The following is a 27,697-nucleotide window of genomic DNA, read 5'->3' on the forward strand; positions in this document are numbered from 1 at the left end:
ATGCCTCCAGGGGCATCCACAGACTCCTTGGGCAACCTGTTCCAGTGCATCACCACCTTCTGAGTGGTGACATCTGATCTCAAACACAAATGCATGGGAAAAAAATATTTCATAACAAAAACACGTTATTTTCAGTATTTTCTGGCTCCAAATGAGACTTCATTTGAGCTTGGGAAAACCTAACCCTGCAGATAAAAAAATCAGAATAGGATACGTGGACAAATTATCTGTGAAATCATGAAATACCTCAGCAATACCTCCTTGCAAAGAATAACCTGTCAAGCATCTGAGCAATTAATTTGAACAGTGAGACTGAATTTTTAATGGCGATCCACAAAGTTTTTGTGACTTGCTCAGGTTGGCACAGAAGCATGATTCTCATTCATCTATGCCACCTAGGCATGAGTTAAAATAACACTATCATTCCCATAGTACTGAAGGCTTCCTGAAACAGTCTCCTTTTTAACTGATAAAAATAGCGTATTTGAAAAGATACTTCTGAGACTGATTCCTCTAATAATATCAAGTTGCTGGAAAAAACTTGCTGTACACCCATCATGACTAAAAGAAGGGCGCATAGGAATACCTTGAGGATGTAGTGTCAGAACTCAGCATTCCTGAAAGAAAAAGGGGAAGAAAACATTCAGTGAATAAACAAAACCTGTTTGGGGTAATGCAGGCTTGGAAGAAATGAGAATACTGAAGGAAGACTCCAGCAGATGGCCCCACAGCAGCAGCAGCAAGTTTTCCAAGAAGTCCAGCAGGACACAAGTACAAGTTTCCTGTGCTCAGCTAAGGAAGAGCTGGAGTCTCAACTTCACTTTGATTTACCGGCATGGGTACATTTGAGAAGGTGCCCTTATTTTATTAAAAAGAGGGAAATCCACATTTTATTTTATTTATGAACAGAAATGAGCATATAAAACCAAGCCTGGTTTGTGTTTGCTTAAATGGATATCTGTCCTTTAAACTTGAAAATTCTATGCATTTTGTTTCTATTTATCCATCCTTCTTTCTATTTTAAGCAGTAAAAGAAAATAATAAGAAATGAACCTCTCCTCCAACACCCTTTTTGCTTTCTTTCCTTAACAGTGAAAATTTCACATTTCAATAATAATTATAATAAATTATCTATGGCATATTTTATTTTAGATTGAACTTTTTTTTTTCACTGAAATATTTTGCAATAGATCCTGATCTTGCCCTGCAGCAGCCACTGAACATCTACTTCTTCCTCCATGACAAAAAACCTTAAACCATTGTAAAAACTATTTTAGGCAGACAGTTGCCAATAACATTGGGAAAGGAGAGTAGTACACATATTTCATTGCATGTAATTACACGCAATGTTGTGTCAAAGTCCTCTTAAGAAACACAGAAACTATGTCTTCTACCAGAAGATCAAAGTAAAAGCCACATAATCAAAAGTAACCTATTCTGGTTAAAAATTACTGCACTTTGAAATTGGACTTTCAGGTCAATCAAAAATGCCTGCCTTAAATTTACTCCTTCAGAAATCTCATTTCATTAATCACAACTGAAAACCAAACTGGCCTTACTCCGTTGTCAGGAAGGCATACCTGACCCTAAACAGTTTTGATGATTAAAGAAATTGCTGCTTAAAAAAAATAATAAAAAGAATCAGATTTTTTCAAGTTTTTCAAAACATGATGACAATATAAAGGTGCTGCCATATCATTTGGCTTGCTATCTCTGAGGGCTGCTCCAAAAGCAGTGCCTCTTGTTTGATGATGTTGGCCCACGGTGTCAGAGCTGAATGTTGGTAGCACAGCAGTAGAGGCTGAACCTTCCCATCAACATTCCATGACATGTAGTTGTTGTGCGACAGATGGCAGCAGAGGGGCAGACCAACAAAATGGTGTCTAACATGAAGTACGGTGAAGCAGTGGTGTGTCAATCAGATTCCTCTGTTCACCTACTGGCATTCATTGACACTTCCTGGATGCTTCTGCAGACCAGCCAGTGGATGTAACCACAGTGAGGAGGTGGGTGATGTATTTCAGCAGTAGTGATAGCAACATGAAAAGACAAGCTATCCTCTGGATCGCCAGGCAGATATTTTACAGGGCTGACGTGCAAGTTCTTCTTCATCAATGACAAAATGCATAGCTAAGGGTGATGACTCTGTTGAAAAATGGTGTTTTGTACCTGGGAATTTGTTCTATGAAGCAGTGTTCTTGTACTCTTCTTAATTCGCACTTACTTAGTCTGGTATTTCTGTTAATGTTATAACCACCACAACTTGGTTTATTGATATGGTATCACAAGGAGGCTCAGCAGAGAATGTTGTTTCCACCATTAACAGTCACAAGGTAGTTCATTATCCTCTATTCCTGAAGAATCATCGCACATTTGCAGGGATAGCATGCATTATTTGATCAGGTAACAACAGTGGGCAACACTGAGAGGAGGGGAAGGAAAAGAAAGGATGCTGTCTACGTCCAAAGTGCATACAATCTTCCACTGCAATAACCCATGTAGTAATTTGTCTTCACCTTATTAGCAAAGACAAATGAACAGCAAAGTGATTAAGTGACTTGTGCAAGGTCATATCACAAATCTAATACAGAGCTGAGGATAGATCCCAAGGACCTGGCTCCTTGCAGGGAATTTAACACCATAATTTCCACACATTGACTGGATTAACTCTACACACCAAAGAAACCAGTAAGCAGGGGAGCCTCCTGCATTTGTCTTGTGTGACCTGCATTTAGGTTAGCATTCCCAGCCACTCACCAATTCTAATGGCAAGTGCTGCCAAGCGCTGATGTTACAGATGTTTCTTACCAGCAGGGAAAAAAGCAGCAGCTTCCCAAGAAGCTGACACACTTACCAGATTGTCAGCAACCAATCTGGTGCTGAGCACCCGCTCTGTTCAGGGGTGTCATGAGGAAGCCTGATGAACTGGGATGACTGTCAGAAACACCCCAAGCCAGCTCTCCTGCACCTCTGCCAACCTCTTCCCCTGTCTTCTACTCCCAGGAGTAGAAGGACATGAGGACAGAAGGACCGAAATGACTTAGACCACACCAAAGGTTCCCACCCTTGTTTTTAATCTCTGAATTTTCCTTTCTTATAGTAAACATCACTAACACTTCCCACAACGTAACATTAATTACAGGCTGTGGTTTCTCCTCAAACTGCTTAACTACTGTATGTCATAGCAGCTAGGATATATAACTGTTTAAATAGAAGGAAATCTGCATCTTTGAAAATTTCACTCAAAGGAATGAGCACAGAAAGCACAAGCTGTTAAGTATTCAGGCATTGAGTAAATGATAAATAAGAGTGGATAGGATGAAGGCCTTTTGGGTTTAACCCTAAGTCATGTAGCTTCTCTCTGAGAAAAACTGAGAAGACCACTGCTAATGCTACATAAACAGCAGCAGGGGAAAAACATCAAAGAAATTAGCCTCCAAAATACCAGAGCTGTACTAACTTTACAAAGGCATAAGTCCACTGTTTGATTCAGGATTTGATGTAAGCAAAAAGTGATCTCCACTTCCACAGAGATGGAGTCACATCACTGCAGAAGGAACAGACAGATCCCCTTCTTCTCTGTAGAAGATAGATCTTCATATGAGCATTCTGTACTAGAATAAATTCATTCCAACTTTAAGACAGTCAACAGCCATTTTGTTGTCCTTTTCTACTTATTTACTTTTAATTTAAGATCTCCAAAATTGTATAAAGAACTCAAGAGTTAGTGTGGAACATGAAAGGTCTTTACCTCAAATAAACAACAGGAAGGTTTGTTTTGTTCTGACTAGTTCGGGGGAAGAGGAGTGAGAAAGGACTGCAGTTAAAGCTCTAGCTATGATTCAGGTATTTTACCTGATTTAGCAATAAAGCCATCTCTGACCCAAAACCAAGGTAAAACAAATGCAGATTAACCTGTGGTTATGCACTTCAGAGAGAAAGACAGTATGACTGTACAGTCATTTCAGTGAACGATAACACAGCAAATACAGCGCTACAAGTTTTTAATAACACCATGCAGAAACAATACAGAGTAATTAGCCCTTGTCATCTCTACTCAGAATTAAGTTTAAGACTCGTTTTTTTGTGTGTTGAAGGTTGGATGGGAAGCAGGATTAAGGACTTCAATAGTACCAATGGTTGCATTAAAGATTAAGCATCACAGGATATTGTTGTATACCTCCAAAATTACATTTCAAATTCTATCACAATCAACTTGTCTTAATTTCATGAACTAGCAGATACAGATGAGTACAGTGAATTTGCGTCCTATGGGGAAAGTTACCATTCCTCACCTACATCCTTACAGTCTTACAAAGTGAAAGACAGCTGGCTGCTGGAACTGCATAAAACCTGAAATGGGAACCACAGCAGAACCACATGCAGGCACATGCTTACATTTTTATATCACATTTCCCTTACAAGAGGAAGGATTATCATATCCTCTGAAATCACAAAATGTTCTTGAAGCTTTATCTCCTGTGGTCTAACATCACATCTCCCTGAACATGCCGAGAGTCAGACTGGGTCTGGTCCGGTCATTGCTTGGGTGGGAGCCAGCTTGTAAACATCAGATACCCCTGAGCTACCAAAGCTCAGATGGAGTTGAAACTTGAATGCAACACCAGCAGCAAGCAAAGGAGCTTCTACTACTCTATTAGTAGTAAAAGACCAAACAAGGGAAACGTAGGCTTATACTCTGTAAGTATAAGTGACTTAGAGGCAGCAGAGACACATGGATGAGGTACTTTCTTTGTCTCAGCCTCCACCAGTAAGGTCTCCTAGGTCTCTTTGTTCAGATGTGAAGTTCAAGGATGAGCTAAACTACCAGGAAGTGAGGATGAAGTTCAGAATGACTTGAGATTGCTCATCCCACACAAGACCAAAGAGGTTGCATCTGATAGAGCTGAACTATGGTACTGTGAAGATATTTTGCCTCTCTGAAGGGCAATGGAGAAAGGGTGAAAGTACCTGACAACTGGAGAAAACTAAATGCTACACCAAGATCAGATACAAAAGAGTACAGTAGAGGCTTTTCTTTATGCAACAGTTAGAGCTGAAAAAGTCACAGCTCACAACACTGTTCTCAGTGTCCTACTCTATTTGCTATAGCAAACTGACACAAAGTGAAAGGACCCTCACCACACTACCAGGAACTTACCCTCAAAAGTTACATCCACTGAGCTACAGACACAAGGCAAGAAGCCAACAATGGAGCAGTCAGGAAAAAGGAAATCCCTTGCATCATAAGATTCATCTGCCTGAAACCATCTGGAAATTGACTCTTCAGGATATAAAGTTCATAGGATATTTTCTAAAGAAATTCAAGCAAAAAAGACTCACAAGTTTCCTGGGCTTTGACCCAGAAGACCCTCAAACTTCCTTCCCTGGTGTGATATAGTTCAGAGGACAATTTAAGCGAGAAACAAAAATTTTCTAGACCAAGACAGACAGACAGCACCTTCCACATCCGTCTCTAGCCAGTCTCACTTCATTTACTTCTTACCAAAAGGACAAAACCTGTTGTTTCATCTCTGGAGTACTGTGATGAATCCCAAAACTCAGGGAGAAAGTCACAAGAGCCACCCCCTTTAAATCAGAGGTTGGTAGGAATACTATGAGCAGCTTATTAGCCTGCTAACATTTGGAGAACTTCAAATTTTACTAAAGTGAAAAACTCAGAATTAAAAATTAAACTTCAGAAAGAAGAAAACAGAATCAATATAATACACTTTTACCAACATGCCCTGAAAAGCATCCAAAGAGTAAACAGGACAGACTTATCAGATGAGATGTAGGGTTTTTAAAAAAATTGCATCAGGAATTTCCTAAATAAAGTAATTCTTTAGGAGAAGAACACAATACAAAGCCTAGCACACTGCCACGCCACAAATGTCCAAGCACACACGCCTTTAGCAGAGCAAGTTATCATCAGCCCTTAAATGACAGACTTGAGGTGACTCCCTCTGTCATATCTTGAGGTGTCCCACAATGTACAAAGACAGAACCCTGCCAAAGAAGTCCAGGGCATTTTCTGAAAAGCTTCAGGTTCCAAACCTTCAAACTAAACTTCATTGCACTTGTTATTTTAGGTGGAAGAGTCAAATGCTCAACAGAATTCATCAGTACAACGCAAGATATTATTTTATTCTATTAACCCACTGCAAAGACACTGCCCAAAGAAAAAACAGCTCAGAGGAGAACAGACTCCAGCACACACTGATAAGCCACAGTTACAAGCTGAAAGATGACAGCAAACATAGGTTACTCCCCTGAATATTGGCAGCTGTAGTAGGCTCCTTCTTGCAGACACAAATAGCTAAGGGCATATCACATTTACTGGGACAAAAAAAAAAGACTAAGAAACCTTTCCAGTCCCACAGAGCAGCATCACACAACAGCACAGCAGGCATCATGACTTCTCCCAGGTACATTAGGGAACAATCCAGTTTAGATGAGCACACCCCACATGAACAGCTCGTCCTATCATCACATGCTATTGTTCACACACACGAGTTCTTCCTAACACTGTTTAAATACACAACGTGGAAACTCTTGACGCAAATGGCCTTTGTTTCTTTTGCAAGAGATTTGTAACATTAACTCATTAACCATAAATATTTAAAGTGCAATTCATAACATTGTTTTCCCCAAACCACCGTGCTCCTGTTATTAAGGTGACGCTTTCAAAGTGGTGTTTTATCTGAATGGCTCTTTACCAGCAGTTCCCAAATAAGGCATGGAAGCAAGCCCAACACGTCCAAGGTCACTGTTTGTGTGTCAGATTGCACTGATGGTTATAACTGTTGCAGTTTCCCACCTTGAGAGAGCAGGAAGCTAAAGGTCTTCTGGGTAATCAAGTGCACATGTAAAAACAATAAAATACACCCAGAAAAAAAAATGAGTGCCAAGCTTATTAATATGGTCTGCTTTTCAGAAATGGCAGCCAGCTCCAAGCATTCCGTCCTAGACACCTTTTGCTTGATTTGCTATTATTACCACAGAGGTGCCACTAATCAAAGCCCCTAGAGATCAGCACAACAGAAAACCAGAAGGACATCTGACAGTTAAAGTGCAGGACTGGTAGGTACATTAATTGCTCTTTTTTTGTTGTTTTTCTCCCCACGTTTCTGAAATGTTACGTTTAACACGCAATGGACAACAAAGGCTACCTTGTCATTGTGCACAACATTTGTTAAACTGTTGTGAATAGGTTATCCCAAACAGCAAATATGTCAAACCAAATAGGAGAAGAGTTAATCAACTTGTCACGTAGCTGCTTTTCAGATACAGAACCTTGTTTCATTTGAAAAAACATGTATAAACTAGAAGTTATTTACAACATCATTGGACATAAAGAAGCTCAGGGTGTCCAGTGAATCCCACATCTTAATAGCATACCCAGATAATCCCCCTCTGAAGATCTCACCACTCTAAGCAAAGAGACAGAAATGAGAAGAGATGGGAAAGAGGACTGAAAAGCAACAAAAATATTTGCCAGGAAACAGTAGGATGTCTGGGTGCCACCAAGTCCTCTCCTCTTCCAGGCATCACAGCAGAAAATAAACATCAACTTGGTTAAGGTAGGCTTAGAAATATAACATTTGATATCAGTTTCCACTTAGGAAGCTGTGAGCATTTGATAATTTGTACTTTCCTCAAAAATTCTTCCAAGTATATTCAAATCCACCAACAAGAAGTTTCTACTCATTGCTTAAGAGGTTTTAATTTCTCAGTTAATTAGCTGAAAAATACAGAAGCTTAACTTGAACATATCCTCAAAGAAAGGAATGCATGCATATAACTTACCTAAGGATGATTTGTCACTCATAATGTTGAACAATTTTCCTTTAAATTTGCAGTCTTTGAAAAGCATTTATTTTGAGGTTGACAATGCTGAAGATGAAAGCTTCCTGTTCCAAATTATTGTTTTAATTAATCATTACTGGCTAATTCATTTCTTTTTAGGTTTGCCTGAACTGAGACATCTTAAGGAAAGTATCTTGTTATCTTTTAATTTCAGTCATCTGATGAAACATTTGGGCAGGGATTCAGGGTTACTTTTTTATTATTATTTTTAACCCTGCTTTTACAAGTGTCACATCTTTCATTAACATCAGGAAAAGTTAATGATTGCTTGAGCTGAACACATTGCTCTTAGAGGTCCAATCATGAGGCACATGCTATTAGCATTTCTGTTTGCTTTTCATCTTCTCTTTCAAGCCATTCTCCACCAAAAGAAAAAAAAAAGGCATTTAAAAATAAATAAATAAATAAATAAAGGGAACAAAATGTAGATCAAACATCAGTTAGCCCTGTTGGCCACAGCCTTATTATATTTCAGAAGAAAGAAAAATACTTTCTAGTGCTTTGAGTCAGTTCTTGTGAACAGCAAGGCTGTATTCACAAGAGGCTCAATAGAACACTCTGGCTCTAAATATCTATTCAACAATAGCTATTCAGCCCGGATTACTTAATGGTTTTCCTGATTCCTCCAACTTTGTCACCTCAGCTATTGCAGACCCTGAAACTAGATCCAAACATAACTGCTTCCCATCATCCCATGAGAAAAATAAATTAAGTCTAAAGGTTACACAGTGACAGGTAGCTTTCAACATTTTAATTGTCAAGATTTAAATCAACAACATTAATGACTTTTCCAAGTCCCAGTGTTGCCTGACAAGAAAAATCAACACATGGTAATTATCAGAAGGCTCTAAATTATTGAGTATATACACGAGAGATATCAAAAGTAATTGTAACACTTAGGTACCTTCCTGTATCATCTGTAATACTATATTGTTAACATGAAGGCAACCTTCCTGTATCATCTGTAATGCTATATTGTTAATATGAAGGCAACTTTTGGAGGAGTTGGGTTTATTCCTTTCTTCCTTTTGTTTGCTGTTATTTTGGTGGGTATTTTTGTATTTGTTTTCATTATTATTGTTGTTGTTGTTATTATTTATTATTATTATTATTATTATTATTATTATTATTATTATTATTATTATTATTATTATTATTAGGGCAGTGTTGTGATTTTACTGGGTAGGTGGCTCAGCTCCACGCAGCCAATAATCTCTTACAGAGGGCTGATGGAGGGAAATGGAGAAAGGTATTCAAAAAGTGCAAGAATACATTGCTTGAGAAAAGGATGGTTTAGTAAGAACATATGTATATAAGAGCAAATAATTGAAGCATGTGATGCAAGACACAATTGCTCACCACCAGCTGACCAGTGCCCAGCCAGTAGCCAAGCAATGACATGCCTCCCAGATAGCTTCTCACAGTTTTATAGCTCCACATGATGCTGCATGATAAGAGACACCCCTCTGGCCAGCTGGGGTCAGCTGTATTGGCTACATCCCCTCCCAGTCATGTACCCCCACCTCCTTTCTGTCAGGGCAGCCTGACAAGCTGAAAAGTTCATAATTCCGCATTAAGCACTGCATAATAACAACTAAAAGGGCTGTGTTAACAGTATTATTTCCATTTTAAGTTCAAAACATAGCACTATAATAGCCGCTACGAACAGAACTACATGCATATCACTACCAAGGAAAACATAGCTCACAGTCTAACTTTTACTGTGCTCACATCCTATGGTTGGTCTCCATAAATGTTCAGCAAGCACTAATGAATGTCAAGGGGTGCAATTTTTTCCACATGAAGGAATTCCGTGTCACACCTTTGCTTCATCTTCACTTCCACATTTTGTCAGACTGCCCCTCTGCTGCCATCCATTGCTAGACAACAAAACGCGATGGAATACTGGTGGGAAGGTTCAACCTCTATTGCCATACCACCAACATCCACCTCTGACACTATGGGCCAATGTCATAAAACAGAAGGCACTGCTTTCAGAGCAGCCCTCATACACACACACGTGTCCAGAGTTCAATTACTTACTGAAGTCTTGCATATCAGAGTGAAGGTTTCTGCCATCTGTTTGAAAATTGCATGGTAATTGTGAATTCATAACAGCCTCAGACACACATCTGAAATCACAGCTTTAAAATGGCTCAGGAGGTACAGGATTATAAAAGATTGCAGATGGTCAACCTCAGGTGCAACAGAACTCCGACCACCATACTCTAAGGAGGTTGCCCAAGCTTTTACACTGCTGCCTTAATCTCCAGAATCATGCTTACACAGGTTTTCCATGCTATGGAAACAAAAAGTAGAGATGGTAGAGGAACCAGGATAAACAAGCACTCCCCCAGCGCCTTACTGCAGTTACTGTAGAGTAACAATGTTCAAGAGAGCTTTTAACTTCTCGTCAGAGTTATCTAGACTTTAATAACCTTACTCTTTGGTTAAACTGTCCTGATGCTGAAAACATGCATCTGTTCAACTTCACTGCTTTAGCTGGTGTTACACAAACTACTGCTCCTTTTTAATTTTATAATTTCCTGTGCCTTTCTATCACTTCTTGCTTTCCCTAAAACACATCTCATAGTCACAGACCAAATCTGCAGGCAAGTCAAGAAGTCAGGAAATAAATGAAAGTGCCTCTCTTCAGTGGATTAAGTGTCTGAGGACTCTGAATGAACACTTATTTATTAGGAATGGACACAGTGGCTTTTCTTTGATGACACCCTTGCAGTTGTTTGAAGCTGCTGGAAAGATCAACTGTGCTTGACAGAGCATCTCATTTCAGCACAGTCCTGTGAAGGTAAAGATTTGGTGCCTTTCAAAAGGTGTCTAAACTCAGCCAATAATCTGCAGCCTATACACCTCGATATTCCTAGCTAAGCCTACCATGCCTCCCATAAAGTACACATTCCTTGAATGCCCAGAAAACCCCCTGAGTACATGACTGGATGTGTAGATATTTGCACCACATACCGAGTTAGGGAGATATTTTTCCTATAGGTAAATAGGACACATAGAAAGCAACAATGTCAGCTAGCTCTTCAGAATTCAGGTGGATGAAAGAGTTTACAAGCACTTCAGAAGGTGTTTGATTGTCAAGCTGTTAACACTGTGGAACTGCTGAACTGCTTACCTGAATGCAAACTGCATAGCAGTGATCCCTCATTTAAAAGCCACTCCTCTTTTATGAGAAACGGGAACTACTTGCTTCACACACAACTGAAAATCCATTTCTTAGCTAGAATTGTGAGTGCTTAGAAAGATTTTGCTCAGAAGTATAAACACTCAGAGATCAGAGAAGTGGCTTCCATCACAGCTAGTCCTGATTAGCTAACTGTTGCCAATCTGCCTCCTTGGCAGCTGCCAAGGAACACACATACATTTATTTATTTATTTATTGCATATTAGCTTCCTCATTGTAGCTTCTATTTTGAGTCAAACTAAAACCGAAGATGTTCTTTTGTTTTGTTATTATTATATTTTTAACTAACGCAGGTATAATTCTACATTTGAGATGTTTACCACCCAGGCTGCCCAGGGCCCCACCCAGACTACGGATGAGGCATGCACAACCTCTCCAGGCAGCCTGTTCCAGCACCTCACCAAACCCTTGGTGAAAAACTGCCCCCACATCTAATCTAAATCATCCCTGTGATAGTTTAAAACCATTCTCCCTTATCCTATCACTATACTTCCCTTTTGCTGGTCATTGGGGGCTTCACCTGACAGCCACAACTTTTCAAAACGAGTGGCTTGGAAGCTACATCTGCCAGCTCCCTTAGGACCCGAGGATGCACATCATCCAGCCCTATAGATCTGTGCACATTCAGTCTCATAAGATGGCCTTGGACTTGCTTTGCCCTTATAGTAGGAGGAGCTGGCTCCCCTTGGTCCCACCAAGAGGTTCGGGGATGTGAGGTTCAAGGATGTGAGAATCTTGGCTGCCAGTGAAGACTGAAGCAAGGAACTCATTGAGTACCTCCGTCTTCTCCACATCTTTTGTAGCCAGCCTCCCTTTCACATTTATCAGATAAGGTACGCTTTCTTTGGCTTGTCTTTTCTGATCAGTGTACGTACACACAGACTCCTTCATTGCTTTTAACAACTCTCATCAAGTTCAGTTCCATCTGAGCTTTGACTTTCCTAATCTAATTTCTGCATGTCCAGACTGCATCCCTGTACTCTTCCTAGGCGACGTGTCCTTGTTTCCACTGACTGTACACACTTTTCTTTCCCCTCAGTTTGACCAGCACATCTTTCCCAGGCTATGCCAGTTTCCTGCCTCCTCTGCCTGCTTTCTAATTCAGAGGGATGGAGAGCTCCTGCACTCTCAGAAAAGCATCAAAGAGTAGTCAGCTTTGCTCCACCCATTTGGCTCTAAGAACAGTTTTCCAGGAGACCTCATCCAACAATCCCTTAAACATAAAATTAACCCTCCTGAAGTTCAGGGTCCTGACTCCAGTCTTTGTCAGGCCCACATTCCTCAAGATCACAAACTCTACCAGGGCATGGTCACTGCAGCCCTGGCTGCCTCCTTATCTTAATGTCTTTAATGATCTTCTCCACCACTGGTTAGCACCAGGTCCAGCAACACTTCACCTCTGCCCAGTGCAATACTATAACCAGAAAGTTACTGACAACGGACTACAGAAACAGGAACATCTACAGCTTTGGATGCAATTGTTCAAGTGAATTTACCACTGGCCCAGTTCCCTAAAGGTGACACGAATTCTCATTTTAAGACTGCTGGTGAATATAGGGTTTTAAAACAGGATTTCAATTAAGTTTCTGTATTTAAGTAAGTGCATAAGTGCTATAATAATGTTTATAAGTGTAATCTATGTAAATTAGTAGTTCAGAACCTCATTTCAGCAGCAATGCAAGGTTGTTACATGTTACAGATCTTTACTAGCTCTCCCAAAAAAAAAAAAAAAAAAAAAAAAAAAGGACATTTAACAAGATAAAAAGTTTTAAAGAAAGAATCAACCAACAACACTTTCACATCTTAACATTGCTCAGTGTACTTGTGATCAATCCTTGGAAGTTCATTCTATATTTCTTTACCCATCTGTTTTGATTGTGCAATGAGAATTCCCCTGGAAATGAAGTATTTCTGTTGAATTCAGCAGAGCATTGCTTGCCAGAAATATATCTCTAACACACAACGGAAAACAGAGTTGCTAATACCAGATGACGCTAAACAAACAGCAGCTCTCCACTGCCTAGCAATTAAAATTGATAAGAAGCCTGTGTTCCTCAGGACTTCTTTTCAACTCCAACAGTAAGCTCTGGAATCGCCAGCCACTGAAGGTTTTTATGACTTTGCTTTTGATGGACGTATTGCCTAGCAGGAGATAAGCGCTTTTGAGTGCTTGGCTGCTGTTTGCCCGCAGTCAAGACTGTTGACTGGGTCTTTATTGCCACAGAAGATGCCAGCAGTACCCCAAGGACAGACTGGGACATTCCAGCACTTGTCAGATGTGTGCCAATTTCCCATGAAACCGAACACGGCTGTGATTGTATACAGCCACAGCAGACTTGGGTGCCAGCACTCAGATTGCACTACTCACTCCAGCTAGAACAGGCACCCTACAAATTCATATAGACTTGTGAGTCAAAAAGGAAGAAGGATCAAACCTGATCTGTGAAGCAGCTGTCAGTTCCTGATGTCACTGTATAAACACATGCACTGAAATACAGTAAGCAAGGCTCTCTAAAGCACTAGTGCAAGAGCAGAGCAGGATAAGCACAAAACACAGACAGGCTATTTGTTCTGTCACTGTACTTTAGAGCCATAAGTTTAATGGCAATGACTACCCAGGTTTGTGTAGGCACTAGCTCTGCAAGGAACAGTGCCAGCTTTTAACCTCACAAAACTGCTGGTAACTACTCACACCAACAAGGTTTGCCCTTCAGAAGCTTTGTTAACACACAGATCCCCACCCTGTCATGGCTATCAGAACCAACTCAGGCCCTGCCAGCTGGCACGAGGACAGGGCTTGCAGATAGGGTCCTCTACCTCCATGCTTACCAAAGTTTTATCCAGCCTGACATAGCAGTCGCAACACAAACGTAATTCACATTTCAGATGTGCAGCAGAGATGCTTACATCTTTTAAAATCAGCTGAACTGGAATCAAACCTCTAAGAGATACTAAGTGGAGAGAAAGCTACAGCCAGTAAATCTTACTGCTTCATTCAAGTCCAAGGGGTGTTGGTAGAGCTAGTCTCTTCCTCTCCTCTTCTGTAAACAAAGTAAAATGAAGCTGCCAGCAAAGCTGGCAGTAGAGTTACAAGGAAGGAGCAAACTTACAGGCAGCTTTTTTTCCTTAATGACCAGGATATTTTTCTCCATTTCATGTATTTCAACTTATTTCAGCTCTTTAACATGAAGACATTGCACTTGTGCACTGGGAATGAAAGCACACATAGTCTGGCTTTCCTGCAGCTATTTTATCTTCCCAGCACTGCAATAGCACCACTTCCCTTACAGCTATCCCACAAAAACCTTTAATTCTTCCCTGTGTTTATCATAAAGTAAATGGGAGAACTGAAAAAAACAAATACTATTCTCATAACCGTATACAAAAAATACTTCAAAAGACATGCCCTGTATTACTGGTCATCCTTTACAAAGCGCGTTCTAATCTCTGTGGCACAGCCAAATTTTATTCTGGTTAATCATTTACTGCCCATGGAGCATTTTACTCCAATTGGATTTGATTCCCACCTTCAGTTCCTTCCCACAAATTGCATGATTTTCCCAAGGCTAACATTCAGCAGAATACAAAACCTCTTCTACATGCCAGACAATAAAGCATTTTGGTGATGTAGGAAGCGGCCAAACAAAGAGAGGCACCATATAAAGAGACAGCAACAAGCAAGTCTGCTTAACCAGCAGATACAGTGTTTTAGAGAGATTCCAATGAATATACAGAGCAGCTCATTCTAACAACGACATAAGCACCATCAGACTGTACTTGACAGGAGCACAGAATTATGAAGTATAAGAAACAAAGTTACAGGTTCAGTTTCTTCATACCCTCACAAGATCTTTCTTTCCTTCTGGAACTGCATTTGTTTTGAAGCCAGGTGCAGCCAGTCAACACCACAGCCAATGGCAGCTGATGGATGGGATCAAGCTCCCTATTATTGGGCTGAATAAGGAAGATTAAATGAAACTTTTTATTTTCTCTCCTTAACATGTGGCTATTGAAACATAAGAAAAATCACATTTAACAAAGAAGACAGCACTGATAAAAGCAAACAGGAGGCAAGAAAGCATATTTTTAATATATATTCTTAGGGTTACTTGCACTACTGTAGAAGATAAGTTTAAATCTTATGCTTCAAGCTCATAATTGCAGGGGAAAAAAAGACAGAATGATGGCCTTTATCTACACTGCAAAATTCTTGCCAAGTGCTTGGTAACACTCTGAGAGCCTCTAGGTGTGTTGTGCGGCTTACTGTACATCACAGACTTAGCTGTGAAAGAACCAGCACTAAAATTCATTATTTTGAGTTACGTCACATGCAGCAGCAGATTTACTCAACCTGGATGAGACTTGTGCCCTCTTCTCCTTAAGATCTCATGGATAAAATAATCAATCAACATAGGCAAGCACCAGTTCAAAACATCAACTAAGTTTCAGTGTAGGGAGGAAGAAAAACTAAATTTCCATTAAGTCAGAACCAAAGAAGAAAAAAAGGCTTTAAAATACTTAGAATGTGTACTGGTGATATTTTTTGCTCCAAAATTCACAAAGAGAGGAGAAGCAGTAATTAGAACCCATAGAAATGCATAAAATACATATACAACACATCCACTATAGATACACAGGCACTCCACTGAGAAACAATGCAGCTTTTTCATGTTTGAAGAGTGAGCCGATGTGGTTTCCCTCTCAGATATGAATCTACCTGATGGAAGCTTCATCTTTCCCTCTCATATCCTTAGCAAATAGAGAATTCATCACAGAGAAATTTCTGTTGGAGGGGGGGGAAAAAGGCAGAGTCACTACTGTTACTGTCTTACAGATGGGCTTTGGGCTAATGGAAAGCCTGAAAGAAACTCAAAATAGTCACATTCTACAACCCACTCTCAAAAAACTCAAAGGGGTTTTTGGATTGAAATGGGCTGAGAGGTGCAAAGGTACTTCAGAGGAAGAACAGGTGTAGACAAGGAGCATCAATCTGCTCCTTGCAATCACACGTGCCAAATATGAGTGAACACGAGTACCTCAAGATAAAGAAATTGTGGACTCCCACTATTAGGACATACCAGTACTATCATGGACTTCTGAACACCTGTCCCACAGCAAGACCAACTATGCATTGGTGAACCCTGAGAAATACGTGACTAGCCTGAGCTTACAGCCTGCCAGAAAGGGTAATCAGCAGCTTCCCCAGACAGTGTAATTAATTACTGCACTATCCTTGCCATTGCCATGAGACAGTTGTTCCTTAAAGGAGAAATCCAGATTATGCTATGAAGACCTTCATATGCCTTACCTGTTTAATTTATTGAAGATCAAACCACCCATCCTGCACTCTCCTACTGATTTTCTTTAGAGTAAGCTATCTTTCCTCAGGTCATGATGTCATGTTTTCTAGCTCTTATTCTCCCTTCTTCTTTCAGTCGGTCCAAGCATTTGTGGAAGTACATACTCTCTGTTTCCTAACCACATAGTGCCTATTTCATCAGTAAATTATTGTCATAAGTAAACAAGTATCAAGAGAATGATAAAAGATACACATATATATACATGAATAATATTTACATATAGGACAACTTCTCATTTCTTTCTTTACTCTCACAGATACTTGCTACAGCGGTAAGGCTCTTTTCACAGTACCTCCTTTTTTCCCCTCAGTCTGATCAATTTCTCAGTCTTAATCTCCACAGTGAGAGCTGGCAAATGTTTCACACTGAAGCCAGAAACAAACCAGACTGCCACAAAAGACATCAAGATAGTTGAAATGCAACAATTGAAATGCAACAAGTAATTGACATGTCCAAGAAGGGCAAAAATTAAGACAAATACAGCAACAGTCTTGCATTTATAAAATCTGAAGGCCTTGTTTTCACCTTCATGATTCTTGTAGCATTCTCCTCATTCTTACTCTCAAATAAGATCATGCCAGAACAGCAAACAAAGCCACAGAGAACTATCTTGAACAAGCAGAACCATGAAGGCATACAAGGAACCCCTACCTACCGTTACATACAAAGCCGAAATGGGGAGCTCAGCCTGTTTAACACTAGGATGTTGGATGACCTGCTGACAGAGGAAACACCGAGTGAAGAGCTTTATTTTATTTTCTGTGAAGTGCTGAGATAATGCATTATCAAAATTTTCTGGTTCACTGATAAGATAACAGCATGTAATCACATTAAGTTTACTCACGCTATGGATAAAGCAATGCACTTTTATTTATTTGCTCATTATCTGGTTTGACCACATTTCAGTGTCTTCTAAGACAGTGAAGCAGTAAATAACAAAGCAATAAATAACAAACAAAATGGATAATCTCACAACCAAATCTGCATAGGAAGAGGGCTAGTAAGAAATTACGGACCATTTCCCTAAGCTTATAAATGATGGATAAAGCTTTTATTTTACAGAATTAAAACAGCACCGATCCTTAACAGAATCAGCATAGGATGTTTTCTTTTAAAGCCATAGCACAGAAGATCTTTCCTTTTGACCCCTTCCTCTTCCTTGCCTTGCACAGATAATCGAGCAGAAGCATTCAAAGAGTGTAAGGATGAGCAGCAGTTATATTCTCCTTTGCTCTAATTTTCAACATCCTTACAAGTAACAAGGCACCTTTACTTCAGCTGTTAGTTGGATGTGGTGCCCTCAGAAGTTATTGTGAAAGAGAAGCCTCCAGACAAGCCCAGACCATTTTCAGTCCAAACAGTTCAGCTGGGAGAGGAATAGCTACTGCAGGAATGAACATCCTCAGAAGGCAGTTCTTTGCTTCACAGGAGATACAGTCACCACAAGCTGCAAACTTGTTGCCAGGGATGAAGAAAGCTGTGATCATTGCTACCAGCAGCACATCTCTGCTGTTCAACTTCATGTCTTGAGGAAAAACTACAAGAAACTCACCTGATGGAAACTTTCCATTATGACTCACATTCTGTTCTCAGACAAGGACCCAATTTTCTTCCTATCCACTAAAAAAAAACTGCTACATTAATGTTGCAAGGAAAAAATACTGTTAAAAACCTGAAAAACTTTAGCTGTACTCCCAAGACCTGAGGGAGTGCATTTGAAGAAGAGATTACTATATTCCAAGCTCTGGAGTTCACAGACACCCAGTTTACTAAGAACTATGTATACCTCATTTGAAGCAAACTCAAATCAAGTTATATAATAAAGCACTTACTTTTTAAATAACCCCAGAAAAAAGAAAAAAAAAAAAAAAAGAAAAGAAAAGAAAAGAAAAAGACATACAGAAGATAAGGTTTTACTCCTAACTACGAAATACATTTCAGATTTCTATTACAAATTACAAATATGACAAATATCAAAAATGTTATTGTCAAATAACTTCCGAGTCCATTGGCACTAGTGAGATTTATATTCCCATTGAAAACACTAATATGAAATTCAAAGGTCAGGACCAATATTTGCAGAAGAAAAGAAATGCAGAAAACCTGTAACAGGTTTATTTTGGCTTCAGTTAATGTATTCATAACAAACTAAAAACATAATATTGGCTGCGAAGAACACATAAAAAAGCAATAAAATCTACACTAGGCAGATTTCTAAGAGTATCTTGAGGCCATCTAGTAATTTGTAGCATAGTTTTCTATATTCAGTAGCTTATAGCTTTCAAATGAACAAATTTCCAAGGCTGCAGGTTATAGTGGTTATAGTTTTCTTACATTAAGCCCTCACATACAGACACTACAACAAGCAAACAATACTGAAATGTTTCAGACGATACGTTAACTTACATCATGGGCAGATCTGACAATGGGGTGGTTCAAAAGTAACATTTGCTTTTACCATGTTGGTTGTCCTAAGTTTTGAGGAAGCTTTACCTTACCCTATATGTATCAACTATTCTAAGTTCTCTGTTGCAAAGGGTGGGTGCTAAGGGAAGAATCTCCCATTTAAGAATGGAGCAATCTCTGTTATGACATGTGGGGCTGGTAGGTGCTAAAATACAGTTACTAGCCTAGAAGAAGCTTGCAAACGTGTGCTCTCCCATTATAGATATTATAATGGATCTCACAGGAACTTATGCTGATGAAGCATGACTGCATGAGAAGAACCAGTATGATACAGAAAAACCTCACCAGACATCTTTCTTCCCAGCCTCTAGCTCCAGTAACAGTATCCATTAGGCTTATTTGCAACTGGCGACTTTCCAACTTATTTGAAACTTGTGTTGGACCTCTTGATGGCAAAAGAAAACACCGTGCCCCCAACAAAAAGTAGTTTATAACTGAAACTGAATGAGCAAGCACTCACAGCTTTTGTGTTCAACCACCAGAGCACATTCAACAATCTATTAACACACAAAATTAATGAGGTACTGCAGAGTTTACAGTCAGAAAAGCCCTGTGCCTCTGCATAGCCCCCAACAGCATATGCTGGCACTGCTGTTTGTAATAAATCCACTGCTCAGGCACTTGGATCTCAGCCTAATTAGCTCACTGCAATTGAATCCCAACTTTAGCTTTGATTCAATTGCAATGAAGGTTTTGAAAAAGGCCTATCTAGGCAGCCTTACATGTTTGGGTTTTTTTTTTTTTTTTTCTTTTTCCTGGAACTAGAATAGCTAGGGCACAGAAGTGTGCCAGAATTGCCCAGCCAACCATTTGACAGATATAGAAAAGTGAATACTGCACTTACCTGTTTTCTTAAGATCATTCATGTGCAACTTTAAAGCTATAATATTCTCCCAGAGGAAAGCAAACACAGGAGAAGAACTCGGAATGTTAAACTGGAAGGGTGATTGGAAAAGAGAAGAGAAAGCCTACTTGCAGGAAAGCTTGTCCAAGTTGATAACATTTATCACCTTTATGCACAAATTCCACAGAGTTGCTCATCCATCACACACCATTTGGTCTTCACTGAGTATTAGTGTTCCAAAGTTTACAGCTTCCTGTTCCCATCAGCTACTCAAAAGTTTGAACATCACCAGTAAAATAGCACCAGTAAAAAAGGCTTTTTGCCCCCACACAGCTCCCTTGCCTCACGCAGTTCCAAGCTCCAAGCTTGTTCACAGGTTGGGAAACACAGCACAGTGGAAGAGAAGAAAGCTGTATGCCATCCAACACAAATGCTGTCCCTATCACACAAGTCCAAAGAAGCATCTTCATGTAAAACTGTAGCTAAGGAGCTGCATTGTGTCATGCAGCAGCAGAAACGGAGGGAGGAGAAAAACCTACATTCCTTCTGCACAACACCTGTGCTGAACAACAATTATTTTTATAGCTATCACTTTGTTCACACAGTGTGAAATTATCATGCTCTGTTCATCTAATAACATCTGCAATAGTAACAACTGAACCTTTTCATCTTCCTTGAAAATATGTGCCGTACATAAATGGACACTTTTGACAGGATACCAAGTTAAACTCTGGTGTAAATTACACACTTTGGTTGGACCACTTCTTCTTTAGTATCACAAGGTGTACCCTACACGTGAAGAAACTGTGATTTCACAGCCCCGTATCAGAAATCTGCTCAAGACTCAAAAACATCAGTATGTGAATGATTGGTAACAGAGCAAATCCTGCAACAGCAACTCCTAACCATTAGCATGCTGTCTTACGCATTGAGTCAACTTCAGTACCAGACGAGGCTCATCTCCACTCCAGGAGCAGGGAAAGTTTTCTTTCTGATCCTCTTTTATTTCACACAAAAATGTTACCAGACGTACTGATAAATGCAGAGTACTACATTGCAAAAAGATGTCCACTTCACTCTAAACAAATCACTAGATTTTGTGATAAGGCAGGAGGAAGGCACATTTATCACCTTGTTTCCACTTAATTTTGTCCAGATACACTCCTTGATCAGTTGGGTGATCTTCGAGATCTAAAAAACTCTACTTTCCGAACAGTCACCACCATGAGCTATGGGTTTCACCAATGCTCAGCAAGCATCAATGAATATCAGTGGGGGCAATTTTTTCATGTGGAGAAATTCAGTGACACCACTTTGCTTCATCTACAATTCCGAGTCAGACAGCCTCTCTGTTCCCATCTGTCACACATAAACAAAATGTATGAATATTGGTGGGAAAGTTCAACCTCAACTACCATACCACCACCATTTGCCTCCGATGTTGTGGGCCAACATAATAAAGTATGAGGCATTACTTTTGGAGCAGACCATGTAGCTGCCTTTTTTCCTCACCTCTGCATTCACACTTCTGAGTTGCCATCTGCCTTTACAGACAGGTCTCCCAAATCCCAGCCACCAGCCAGCCCAAGCTTATGTAAACACCTCAAAGAAAATTCAATCACAATCATGGCTGATTAAACTGAACATATACAAAGGCAAAGTAAATTGAACTGGGTACATAAATCAATACAAAGATAAGATAGAGGACTTATCCTGCATGGCAACACAAGAGAGTTGCAATACATGAACAGACCAATGATCCATCTACTTGTGAATTTTTCCCTCTGATAATGGCCAACACTTCAAAGAGCACAGGAAGTCGACACACAGTACATGTTGCCTGAAGTTATTTGCCATACAGAAGACTAAAGAAAACACCAGAAAGCTCATGACTTAAGTTTCTTCAAACACATTAAGACATTTGATTTAAAACTATTTACAGAAGGTGAAAAGAAACCCATCCCTCTTGGAAATCTAGGACTCCTCTTTACAGTCATTTCCAACACAGGAACAGAGGCTCAGGATTTCAGTGAGTCAATGTAAAGACAGAAATTAAGATTCTTTTGCCCTACTACCTCTCTTAACACAACCTCAAAACATGATTGGCTAACACTATAGAACATTTCACCACTCAAAGCCAGTATCTCAAGGTACACCACTAAGATAAGTGTGATAAGATGCCCTAGCTCCAAAGGTCAATGAGAACAGTGGAACCCACTCATTTCCTCAGCCATGGGTTTGGTGGTTCCAGAAGGACATTTACATATAACCATGCCACAGGGCAAGCTCTGACTCTGATGTGCAAAATCCAAGTTTCTAAGCAACCATCAGTTGTGTTTGCAGAAACTATGCATGTAAATTTCCAGCTCTTTATTTGCACAGGTAGAATTCAGCATACATAGGTTACATATTTAGCATATTTAAATAAAGTTCAATGCAACCTGTAGCTGAAAGAAAAGTTTCTATCATCTCCACTAGTATTTTAGTCAGGCTTTTTAGGGTGGCAAATTAATAGCCCTTTCACCATTCCTTCTTCCCATCAAAACTATTTCTACAGCTTATAGAAATCTAGTATAAGTTAGGTACAATAATCCATTTAATATTCTTCTTGTTCAGAAGTATATAAAACAACTCAGAAGAGACTTTTGCAGAACTTTATGGATTTAATCAGTGACTTTGATATCACATTATTCAGGGAAATTAAAAACTGAGAAAGAACATACATTTCACCTCTTGGAAAAGAGGTATTTCAGGTATTGTCAATCTGTGTGACAGTCAGGAGATGTAACTTTTCTTGCTTAATAAACAAGCTTTTAACAGCCACAGGCACAGGTCCAGAAGAAGTTACTTTGACTATTCTATATAGTTCTTCAGTCTATCCTTTCAGTCTGTAACTAAGAACATGGCTACATGCTCTATATGGTGTAGATGAGTGCTATAGAGAGAAAATACAGACCACTGTACTCCTACCTTCAGGCAACATCTTAGCCAGAATTCTATCCAATTTTGGTCTTTATTTACTACTTTAACACTGCTCCATAAAGCTGGTCCTGTTCTACCTTCTTATCCTCTGAACCTTTAGGAGAACCTGAGACCTCTTATGCAACTGAAATCCTCCAGAACATAGTGAGAGGCAGCCAGCAGAGGGAATGACAAAGAGGATCTAGGTAAGTTACATGGGTATTTTGAGCTCATTTTGGCAAGAGATTTTGGATGCAAAACTCTTAACAAACCAATGCAGAAAACAGGTCCCACATCCCCCCAAAATACACCTTCCCCAAATCAGATCAACTGTCTGCCTTTTCCATTAATTTTAATCCTAAACTCGTGCACCGCAGGAATTAAGCAACCAATGCTCAACATCTTGCTGGCAGCAGCAGTACTCAAAGAGAGCATTCCCTGGTCCAGCAGAAAGCAAGAGGGAGTTGGAAGGGCATGGACCAAAGACCAGAAGAAACCTCAAACATTATTATCACAGGTACAGAAAGCGCAGGCTTATCTGACACAGAAATTAGAAGATGTTGGGATGGTTCAGGCTGGTACAAATTCAGTTCCCTGTGCTGGGGGAAATTTGAGCGGAGCTTCCTGAAAACACACAGACTGCACTTACTGATTGCTTTGCAAGAAAAACATCAGGACAGGAGTACACCTTTCCGTCCCTTTAAAGCCTTAAGACAAGGAATTTGCACAATGCTTAGTTAAAAAGCTTGAGAATGTTTGCTATTGCTGTCATTCACCACTGCATCCAAACAGCTCTACTGGAAAGGGGAAAGCACAGGGGTAATGCTCATAGCACAAACAGCAGTAATCTCACACAGCAGAAAAGAGTCAATACTGTGAAAGCAGTCTGCTTCAGTCTCCTTTTAGAGATCTTCCTGTTCCTCAAAGTGTTGTATATTATTCACTCAGAACAATTTGACACTTCTTAATTACGGCCGTTAGTTGTTTTGTCATCTAATGGCACTACGATCATCTGAAACAGAGCAGGACCCACAATTATCTTAGCAGTTGTATACAGCCAACTCCCACTGAAATACACACTCTGATTACAGATGCTTCCTCTCTGCTAAAACTAAGCTGGTACCATTTACCCCATTCCAGAATCCCAAAATGGGGAAAATTGGAATGAGAGCCTCAGTTTGCTTAGAAATAAAAGTTACTCTAGAATTTGAGATCCGAATACTATAAGATCACTGTAATTAAACTGCCTTTTATCTTCAGGTTTGACCCATAAAATGCTTTCACCTCTAGTTCTTGAAATAAGCACAAACGTATGTAGTGTATATAGGTGCGTATATAGGTGTGTATACGTACACAATCACAGAGTCATCAAATCATTAAGGTTGGAAAAGACCAAGACCATCTAGCCCAGCCATCAGCCCACCAATAGAGACAAGAAGAGGTCTCCCAGCTCGGCCTGACCTTGTCCCCTACTTTTAACACACGCAAACCTCCCACGATTACAAAGCGATTATCTCCCTTGCAGGAGATCCTCCCAACACCCGACAGGCGACGGCTGAGGGTGGGCACAGACCTCTGGTGGTTACACTCAACATTTCTAACTTGCTTGCAGCTCTAACACCCTCCCAGTCATCGTCCTTCCTGCCTGAAAATAGCAGCGATGGCACTCGGACCAGAGAGGGCGAGGAGTCGGTCCAAAAGAGGTTTTACAAAGCCAGAGAAAGGAGCATCCCCTCCGCTCACCCGCGCTGCTCTCCCCCTGCAGGAGTGCCGTAACGTAACACACCTATAGCGAGCCGCACCGGCAGGGACCGAGCTGAGCTCGGCTCCGAAGCCGGGCAGCAGCCGGGAGGGGACGCCGCTCCCCCAGGGGCAGCCCCGGGAGCCTGTACAGACGAAAACCACTTTCAGGGCCGCCCGACCGCGTGGCGCAGGTGGGTCGGGCGCGGGACGGCTACTTACACGGTGAAGTGATACACGAAGCACTTCCAACCCGTCGGTCGCTCCAAGAAGTTGTACACCCGGCCCTGGATGTTGCTGCGGCTCAGCAGCGGCTTGCGGAGGCTGTAGATGGAGACTCGGGGGTCCAGGCTGACCGGGGGCCGCGTGCTTTCCGCTCCCACCACCACCACCTCGCTCTTCGCGTGCGGCGGCCGCTCCCTCGACGCTCCGGGACCGCTGCTGGCCGTCGGCTGCCCGCCCTGCGCTTCGGGGAGCGGGGTGTAGTGGGCGTTGGGGACGCTCTCGGCCAGCTCCAGCGAGGAGGGCTTCTTGCTGGGCGTCATACTGCCCTTCCTGGGCAGCGAAAGCCGACCCAGGCTCCGGCTCTTGTGCTCGCCCGGGGGAGAGCTGGAGGACATGGCTGAGACGGCGGCGTCGGGGTTGCGCTGCCGCACGGAGCCGCCGGCCAGAGTCGGGTGTCCTCCCGCCGCCGCTGCTGGCCCTGCCCCTCGGGGGCGGCTCCGGGCAAGGAAAGGTGAGAGGGAAGCCGAGACGGGGCGGGTCGGATCCGGGCCGTGCCCTGCTCGCAGCCCTGGGACCGCCCGCCCGGAGGCGCTGCTCCATCAGTGCGCTTACCAGCACCTGTGCACACACCTGCAGCGAGCACGCGGCTTCTTCCATGGCAAAGGACCAGGGTGCAGCCAGCTACCAGCGTCCCCCAACCGGCAGCTTGTCCCGTCTTCCTGCTCCCGCTGTCACCCAAAAGGACAAAGTGCTCCAAAAAAGGTTTTGCAGTGCTGAGGACTGTCACTGGCACGATCCACGGGATGAGCCATCACCTTCGAATTTAGAATGCCAGAGCCTTAGGGACGTGCTACGTGCAGATCTTCAGCAGTGGGGAGGAGAGCTCCAAACCAGCCTGGGGGCTGCTTTTAGTAACAGCTAAAAGGACAGGCTTTGTACAGGTTTATATGTTTGACCCTGGCTTGAGGTCCTTGAGATGGTCCTTGATGCCTTGAGAGGTGGTGGATGCCCCACCCCTGGAGATATTCAAGGTGAGGCTGGATGTGACTCTGAGCACCTGATCTAGTGTAGGGTGTCCCTATTTGCTGCAGGGGAGTTGGAGCAGATGGCCTTTAAGGGTTCCTTCCAGCTCAAACGATTCTGTGAATAAGGGTTCAACCATCAGGCTTGCACTCTTAGGAACTACAGGGTAGCAAACAGCTGAGTAATTAGGCAGGCTATAGAACAATAAGAACAGTTCCATGGGATTGCATTGCCTGCCAGCTGGGTCTCTCACCAGCACTCTTGTGGAAGGGTGCACATGCTTGGTAATAAATGCCAGGTTATTCTGAAGATTTCAATAGCTTTCCTGCATATTGGAGTGAGTTATGACTTGCTTAACTGCCATATGAGTGAATTTATCATCTTAATAAAAGCCTTTGCAAAGACATTTAGTTAATTTATTTTTTTCCCCCAGAGCTAAAGAAAACCTTTTCCTTTTTTGATCTGGAGCGCTGCTGGTTTTTGTTTTGGTTGGTTTGGTTTCTCTTTTGGATTTGTTGGGGATTTTTTCTAACCCAGAATAGAGCAGAACTAGTAAGAGCTCTGTTGAGTTCATGGCTGATGCTGGTACAAGGACAAGAATGTTGCAGGAAGATAAGGTGCTAAATAAAGTTAAACACAAATAACCCTGCTAATTGCAGTTCCATTCAAATGTCAAGCTGCACGTATGGTAGCTGAACTGGGCAAGTTCCTTCACTAATGTAAATAAGTGAGACTGTAGGCTCTTATAAAGTACTTATTTATAGATGTGAAGAATCCAAACCCCTTGTTAGGAATGCAAAAACAAATGCTAGGAGAATCTGCAAGATTTGTCTTTAAACCCATAAAAAGCTTTTCTCCCACCATCAAAACAAGAAGAACAAAGTAAGAATATGAACAGCACAACAGAAGAAACTTTTCCTGCACCTGGTCAAAACAGAACTAAATTACAGCTAACCAGGCTTTCTCTGGCCTGGGGAATGGTGAAGTCAGGAATATATTAAGCATTTTAGAAAGGAAGTTCTGCATAAAAAATCATGTAGGGAAAACCTACAGGTTGTAACCTGTAACAGCCTTTCCCACATCCTGTGACCTGCACAGCTTTTTAGTGTCTGTAATGCCTGAGCAGGAGGAAAAACCTCCAAGGTCAGGAATGATTCCTGTGCTTGAATCTTGCCCAAGGGATGTAGAGAACTGAGCCCAGCTCAACAGGTGCCCTTGAATAAGGACTTTCCATTTCTTGCCTGTATTTTTGTCCATTTCTACAGTCTGGCATCCATCTGGAAGAAACATTCAAGCTTTCACTCAGGAACAAATCAAAGATCATATCAGTGCTTCAGAAAAAGCTCTTCTTGGTAAAGACACTCTGTCTGTACTGACTACAGAGGAAACCCATGTGCTGTGATGCACAAAGTGAGTTTGGTCAGCACAGACTGCAATATATTTGGCTCTCAAAAGAAACGTTAATCTTCAAGTCAGGTTGTTTAGTCATTTGCTTAGAGGACATTAGAAGACAGTCACATACCAATTACTGTTGCTGGCGGTAAGTCTGTAAAAAGACTAATGGAAGAAAATGTCATTCCTACCCTTGAAGGCTCACTGTTTGAGGACTAGCCTGATAAAGTCATGATATTAAAGTTAACAAATGTGTTTCTTTATGTAAGCATTCCACTTTAAAGACTGTTATTTTGTCTGGATTACCCAAGAACTTTATCCTAGAGAAAGGAACAAAAACAGTTCACAGAGTTTGGCAAAACAAGAGGTTGTGTTTAAGGATATTATGCTGTTCTTCAAAAACTGCTTTCAAAATATCATGGCATGATATTGTTATTAATCTGTTGACTGACAAGAGAAGAGAAAATCCAAGATTTCTGAAGACAGGAAAATTGATGTATGATTATGTAGGCAATAGTGAAATACCTTTTCCCTGGAGTCAGGGAACCCATAAAAGCCAGCTTTTTTCAACATGTTATTGATGGATGGTGACGCTGATCTATATAG

At 41.1% G+C, this 27,697-nt stretch overlaps 1 protein-coding gene across 7 annotated transcripts in view; it reads right to left on the reverse strand.

Moving 5' to 3' along the window:
* The window catches only part of KCNQ1 (potassium voltage-gated channel subfamily Q member 1), a 314,910-nt gene extending 289,736 nt beyond the window's left edge, over positions 1–25,174 (reverse strand). For all 7 annotated transcript variants that reach the window (XR_014947023.1, XM_015863924.3, XM_085550022.1 and 4 more), the window contains exon 1: positions 24,674–25,174. Coding sequence is in view for 6 of the 7 variants with exons in the window: in XM_015863924.3 (XP_015719410.2) it covers positions 24,674–25,071 (398 nt within the window). In the remaining variant the exon portion in view is untranslated. The remainder of the gene's footprint in view (positions 1–24,673) is intronic.
* Positions 25,175–27,697: the final 2,523 nt, after the last annotated feature.

This window comes from Coturnix japonica, chromosome 5 (genome assembly GCF_054131305.1).
Source record: "Coturnix japonica strain WE chromosome 5, WE-NBRP24, whole genome shotgun sequence".
NCBI lineage: Eukaryota > Metazoa > Chordata > Aves > Galliformes > Phasianidae > Coturnix > Coturnix japonica.